The sequence below is a fragment of the Crocuta crocuta genome, unplaced genomic scaffold, assembly GCF_008692635.1.
Source record: "Crocuta crocuta isolate KB4526 unplaced genomic scaffold, BGI_CrCroc_1.0 scaffold972, whole genome shotgun sequence".
NCBI classification, from domain to species: Eukaryota; Metazoa; Chordata; class Mammalia; order Carnivora; family Hyaenidae; genus Crocuta; species Crocuta crocuta.
Window position 1 is genome coordinate 138870 of NW_027527925.1, and position 7571 is coordinate 146440.

A 7571-nucleotide genomic window follows, 5' to 3' on the forward strand; every position below is an offset into this window, starting at 1 on the left:
CGGAGAAAGAGAATTTTAAGCGGGCCCTATGCTCACCACAGAGTCTGACTCAGAGCTCAGTCTCACTACCATGAGGTACCCAAGTCAAAATCAAGAGCTGGTTGGTTAAATCAACTGAACCACTCAGGTGACCCTGCATAATTTTAATATAATTTGTTCAAATAAAATATGCCAATGCTATGGGAGAAAGAAATTTCCAGTTTGGCATAACTTCTTTTAGAAATATTGTTTTAATTTTAAATTTAAGTAACCTTTACTGTCACTCCTAGGCCACATTTCTTTGGTACTACTTTAGAATGATGATAGGATTAGGTAAGTCGTTTTATGATGAAATGTACAGGGATAATTACAACCTTTTACTTGGGAAAATAATGCACACTCCAGTAAAAGGGATGAACTTTGATTGACCTCCCTATAATGCACAAGGTAAACCTTGTAAATTTAGACTAATTGGTGACCTGGGAATTTTTCCTGGAAGATGCTGAAATCCATTATTAATAAAAATATTTTGAACCAGCTCCCCCTCCATATTCAAGTATTTAAGAAGTCCTCTCTTCCACTATTGCCTTCGTAAGGCTTAGACTCAGCTGCTCTGAGGTATGATCTTAGATTTTCATGGAAACTATACAGAACATTCCCCAGTGAGTGGGACGTTTTCTTCGGGCACCAGGCTGGAACTGTTAGAAAGTCTCTTTAAGATTAAGAAGGATGAATTTATACATTCACTTTTTGGCAACTAGGTTATTAGAAAAAGGATACTTTAGCTTAAAATATGGGAAGCTAAGGGGAATCTGGTATAGTTTAGAAGGATGTGAATGGGTTCACTGAAGAGAAAAAAAGGCTTTTAAGAGCTGATTGGTTGAAAGAGAGTGCCTAGTATTCATTATGAGCAGTTTTCAGATATTAATGGGTAGGGGCCAAACATGTTAGTGAGGGAGAAGCAAGGATTTCCTTCTGAATATTTTTGAGGCAAGGATTACCCCTTTTATATGTAGTAATGTGTGGTTGGAGGTTTTTGCATGCTTGGGAGGAAATTGAGATATGTTAAATGTCAGCCATGAATAGCCATAAAAAGAGACAGAGACCAAGCTCAGTAAAAGCAACAACAACAACAACAAAAAAAACCCACCCCAACAACAACAATAACAACAACAACAAAAACAGCAACAACAGACCCACTTTATTATACTTACAGTTCTTAGAGAAAGAAAACATGGCACAACATCGAGGGCCAAATGAGAAAATTACTGGGAGGGTCAGAGGCAAAAGGCCTTAGAAAGAAAAAGGAATGAGGCAACAGTTTTATTGGGGTTTCTGCTGGAAAGATAAGGTCAAGCAAGGGAAACAGTTTAGGATTGGTTAGTATAGGTAATGTTGTCTAACATTAGTGGTTTCTAGTGGCCTGGCACCTAATTCTGAAATATTGGAGGCAGAGAAATATTTTCTGTAAAGGGGCACATACCAGATAGAGGAGGTCTGGGCATAGATTCATTAGTTTTCGTATCAAAGACATGCTTCTAGCTAAGGCCTTTACTATATTTTAAGTTTCGGCTAGTCCTGGAAGTGACAGTCCTTCCACAGTTAGAAAGGTATTTTTTAAGATGCCAGAACATGGTAATATATAGAAAACTTAAAATATCTACATACAGGTTATCAGAAAGCCTTTGTCTATGACCTCTCTTTCTCGTACAGCACTTCTTCTTGATAAAATATTGCCTAATCTTGCTTGGAAGTCTCTCCTTACAAGAAGCTATGAGGGTCACAAACTTCCTGTATTTCTGTGTTTTCTCCCCCAAACAATTCCCTATTATCTTGAAATGTGCCACATCTACCAGCTGGCACCTTGCACAGAGTTCTTCCTACATCTCTTTACTTCTCTTCATATGGAGACCACAAGCAGGATCAACACCTCTTACAAAACTCACTCTTTTTTTTCTTCACTGCAAAGATCCAAAGCTTCTGTCCACAGTGCTCTCCACATGTTGGCTGGATCTTCCCCCACTCCCATGTCCTAACTAACAAGACTGTGTGATAGTGAACCCAGTCTGTGGGTCAGGGTATTTTCTGACTTGAAGAGCAGAAAAACCCGAGTTTGAGATCATACAGATAAAGTGTTTTTTTCTTTCTTCTTATTTCTCTCTTTAAAAAAATTTCTAGTTTCGGAGGGAAATGGGGGAAAAAAACCTGAGAGCCTTGAATAGCATAAAATGATAGTAGAGGAAAGATTGCTTGGTGGGGAATAGAATCTGGGATCTTATAGTGTGAATAAGACAGATAACTCATTACTTTAAGCAATAGTGTGAACACTGGTGTTAAAATTAGATATTAGAAGCTGATATAAACATTAGTGTACATCATATTAGTTAACATATATTGTTAATAATAAACTATGATTTTATTCATTATATATATATATATATATATATAAAATGAACACTTAATTGCCATTCCAAATATCCTACAATACAGTATTATGTATTTTGACCGTGTTTCAAATTAGGTTTCATATATTTGATTCACTGACAAAGTAAAATATGCTTATTAGTGCTAAGCCTTTAATGTGCTACTCCTTCAGCATGCTCTGTTCCCAATATACACATTTTCTTCTTCTCACTCTGTTTCACACACACACACACACACACACACACACACACACACAATCTAGATTCATTTTTTTAATGCAATTTGTCTATGGTTATTTTTGGAATAAAAAATGTGATTTAAAATTATATCTTTTTTCAACTTGCATAACCTATTGTTATAGGATATATACTAAAGAAGGATCCAAAAGTTAGAAAAAAATTTCTTGCCTTAATCAATGATATGTAAGAGAATAAGAGTGATTTNAAAATAAATGTTAAAGAATGAAAAGAAACCTCGTAATGGATTCCTAATAATCCATTAATAGAATCAAAATGCCACCCTATCAGCAAAAACAATGTTTTGTTTGACCAATAATTTAAGAAAAGTTTAGGTCACCATAGTATAATATGAGCCAGTATTAAGTCCTAAAATTTCAACCTACTCCATGATGGAAACTAAAACATACCATGNCATTTTTTTAATGCAATTTGTCTATGGTTATTTTTGGAATAAAAAATGTGATTTAAAATTATATCTTTTTTCAACTTGCATAACCTATTGTTATAGGATATATACTAAAGAAGGATCCAAAAGTTAGAAAAAAATTTCTTGCCTTAATCAATGATATGTAAGAGAATAAGAGTGATTTGCTCCTATGAATAATAAGTAGAGTACAGTATGATTGTTTGTATAAGATTAAATTATGTAGCCCATATTTTGATTAAAAAGTAATTTATAATTTTATTAAGCAATTTTTAGATTGTTAACATTCGTTGCTCTTTCAGTTCTTCACTGTATTTTTAAAGGGATCATTGTGATTTGATTTGATACTATTAGTAAGTGAAATATAAAATCCACAATGTGTCTAAGTGGGAAAAAAAGATGGCTAGTCAAGATAAAATTATTGCCTGCCTTCATGAATGTTTTAATATCCAACCAGTTATTACAAAGACCTATAAGCACAATTTCAATTGTAATATCTTAAGTTCTGTAATTTTATATGAGTCAGATATGCATCTCTCATAAAAAAATTCTTTCACATATTAAAGAAAGCAGAAGTAGCTGATGCTAATCAACGTTGTTGGGAATTATAGTTGATATCCAGATATGATTTATTAATTATCCAGACATTTGTTTTTGTCCTGTTTAGCTGATAAGGTATGATAAGCTTAAGTTAAAACACAACTAATTTTACTTTCCTCCTCTGGATTTTACTTAATTCTTTATAATATTACTCATAAGACGTATTCATCTTTAATGAATATTTAGAAAGAAAAATAAATCTCTCTCTCTACCTGATTAGTTTTGGTTCCACGTAAAGAGAAAATTATTCCTTTTTAATGTTTCAGAGATGACATATTTCTCTCCAAATAATCTGGGTATATTTATGGTGGCCAACACATTTTATAGAAATAAACCTCTTCAGTAATTCTGTCACTGAAATAGAAGAGGAACAATACAATATGATGATGATGATGATGATAAACTACTCATTCCTCAATATCGATGAACATATCTAAAAGATGCGTTTACTTTCTTCAAGGATAAAAATTATGAAATTGATTACATTTAGTTCATGGGATTTGCAATAATACTATTGTATCTTTTACCCTCTAAGTTCAGAAATCATTTTCCCATTGGAGCTATCTTTACTTATAAGTATGAAGGATCAATAATACAGTACAAAAATAAATGTTAAAGAATGAAAAGAAACCTCGTAATGGATTCCTAATAATCCATTAATAGAATCAAAATGCCACCCTATCAGCAAAAACAATGTTTTGTTTGACCAATAATTTAAGAAAAGTTTAGGTCACCATAGTATAATATGAGCCAGTATTAAGTCCTAAAATTTCAACCTACTCCATGATGGAAACTAAAACATACCATGAAGATGAACCTAAACCCTTGCTTGTGGAAGAAAGTTCATGACTATCCTTATTAGAGACTTATCACCCCAAATTATCCCATGAGAACAGAGACACCTGACTGCTTAAAGTTATCTATGACTAAAACACGAACTATTTGGCCCACTTGACCCTGGTCTTCAATTTGTTAATCCCTAATATTGCAATCATTCAAAAAAAAAAACATTTAATAATAACAGCAGCCCCAAATGCTAAATTTATCTACGTTTATTGAGCCCATGCTTATTTTTTGTCAGTTTATTAAATCGCAAATGTATGTCTATGTACAATCTTTACAGTGTAGTCATTTAAATGGCAGAGAACAACTCGAATTCAATCACCTCATGGATATTGTTTGGAAGGCACTATACCGACCTCAGGAAATATTTAACCTTTACTATGATTATAAAGACTATAAAGAAGATAGTTCAAAATAAAATACAAATAAATCAAATTCTGAATGTGGTTCTGTATGAACTATTATATTTACATCTCACATCCAACCTACAGAGATATAAGAATTTGATAAACTCACAGATAATGAGTGTTAACATATATCAATATATCTGTTCAATGTCACAATGACCATTAATATTGAACCTAGAATTAAAAATGATTCTGAAGTCTATATTCTTTCCTTTATCCCATGCTACTTCTGATGTATTACCCTTTGTGGGTCCTGCCTAAATATTGATTATTAATTAACCCACCAAAAATTTGCCTTTGGAGCCCTAGGAGCTACCATGTGAGATGATCATGAAGGCCATTTTCCAGAACTCCACTGATTTCATCCTCTTGGGCCTCATCACCCACCCTGCATTCCCTGGGCTTATTTTTGCAGTAGTCTTCTCCATTTTCTTGGTGGCTGTATCAGCCAATGTGGTCATGATTCTGCTCATCCATGTGGACTCTCGCCTCCATACACCTATGTACTTTTTACTCAGCCAGCTCTCCATCATGGACACAGTTTACATCTGCATCACTGTTCCCAAGATGCTGCAAGACCTTCTATCCAAGGAAAGGATCATCTCCTTCTTCGGATGCACACTTCAGATTTTCCTCTACCTGACGCTGATTGGAGGTGAATTTTTCCTCCTGGGTCTCATGGCCTATGACCGGTATGTGGCTGTGTGCAAACCCCTTCGGTATCCTCTCCTCATGAACCGCAGGATTTGCTTGTTCATGGTGGTGGGTTCCTGGGTTGGTGGCTCCTTAGATGGATTCATGCTGACCCCCTTCACTATGAGTTTCCCCTACTGTGGTTCTCGAGAAATCAATCACTTTTTCTGTGAGATCCCAGCTGTACTGAAACTGTCATGTGTTGACACGTCTCTCTACGAGACTCTGATGTATGCCTGCTGTGTGCTAATGCTACTCATTCCTATATCCGTCATCTCTGTTTCCTATACACGCATCCTACTCACTGTCCATCGGATGAACTCTGCTGAGGGCCGGCGCAAAGCCTTTGCTACCTGTTCCTCCCATATTATGGTAGTAAGCATTTTCTATGGCGCAGCCTTCTACACCAATGTACTGCCCCATTCCTACCACACACCAGAGAAAGACAAGGTTGTATCTGCCTTCTACACCATCCTCACCCCAATGCTCAATCCACTCATCTACAGCTTGAGGAATAAAGATGTGGCTACAGCTCTAAGAAAAGTGCTGAGTAGATGTCCCTCCTCCCAGAGAATCAGAGTGATGGATTTGTTCAGGAAATACTAGAGAGAACCAAGTACAAATATCATTGGTGCTGTGGCCACTGGCACACACTCATACCAGAAAATGTTTTTTTACTATGAAAAAAATTTACTGTCATTCTAATGATCCTGAGTTATCAATAGGCGAAACCATCTCCTTGCAAGCATCATTTAGTAACAATAGCTGAAGCCTACAAGCATCAGAATTAGTCACTTGGCTAGTCTGAATTCATTGTAAAACACTTTCCAGAGAGCATTCTCTTCAAGTAACACTATAAATGATCCCAAATAGGCCAAATACCCCTTTGAAGAGCCCTGGATAAATATTTTAAGGTTATACATGTTGATGTGTCTGTGTCTATATTATCGACTAATTTTTTGACAGAAATTGCAAGGAACCGTTATCATGTCCTTGAGGATTTAATATCATTCAGTATAAATTAAATATTCTCTAATTTTAATAATGTAGAAACTTTATTTAGGGAAATTTTATGGAGACAATTTAATTGTACTTTGGGTTCTGCATTCTTGATCACATTTCATGAATGTTTATATTCTCTAGCCACCAAAATTAAACTGTAGATATTTATCATGCCTTTATTCACATAGAGTCTAAGATATGCCTGGAAATCAACAAACATTTACTAGTTAATTAAGAGCTTACATCTCTAATTAAGGTAACAACTTGCTACAAATGTTTGAAAAACTTGCATTCATGCCCTAAAATATGGTGTACATAAACATAAAATGAATAAATCAAGATATTTCATTAGCTAACTCATCTCTCATGGTCAATTCTCTTATTTTCAACTTCTTGATCTGGTATAATAGTAGATAAATATTTCTTCTTTTAATTAGCTTTTGGGTTTGTGTNCCTAATTTTAACTTCCTACTAAGTTATGGCTCTAAAATATGACAAATAAAAAAGAAGTTTTGATTGATCTGGTGTTTATTTTGCTTAGAAAATGTTGGACCTATGTTGTAGTGGTTTTGCAGTTGACAAATGCTAATAAATGGTTACTTAGCCTTAAGTTAATCTAATAACAACACAGGGGAGAAAATTTTTGCTTCAACTATGTTGATGCAAGTAAAACATTCTCATCAATATGTTTTATTTTTTTCTTTTTAATGCTAATTTATTTTTGAGTGCGAATTGGGGAGAGGCAGAGAGAGAGGGAAACAGAATCCACAGCAGGCTCCAGGCTCTGAGCTGTCAACACAGAGACTGATGCAGGGCTCGAACTCACTAACTGAGATAATGATTTGAGCTGAAGCTAGATGTTTAATTGACTGAACCACCTAGGAGCCCCCACCATCAATATGCTTTTCAAGTTTAGGTTCCCTTTAGAAGGTTCCTAATAACCTGATCATACCCTGATAT

General features: G+C 34.9%; 1 protein-coding gene across 1 annotated transcript; it reads left to right on the top strand.

Annotated features, from left to right (window-relative positions):
- Positions 1–5240: 5240 nt before the first annotated feature.
- On the top strand, positions 5241–6215 carry LOC144219389 (olfactory receptor 2T2). Its single transcript, XM_077749409.1, has one exon. It carries the CDS (start codon positions 5241–5243, stop codon positions 6213–6215), a length of 975 nt encoding a protein of 324 aa, XP_077605535.1.
- The last annotated feature ends 1356 nt before the right edge of the window (positions 6216–7571 follow it).

What these genes read in the sequence shown, in the direction of transcription:
- LOC144219389 (XM_077749409.1), top strand. Translation starts at nt 5,241, where the DNA reads ATGATCATGAAGGCCATTTTCCAGAACTCCACTGATTTCATCCTCTTG.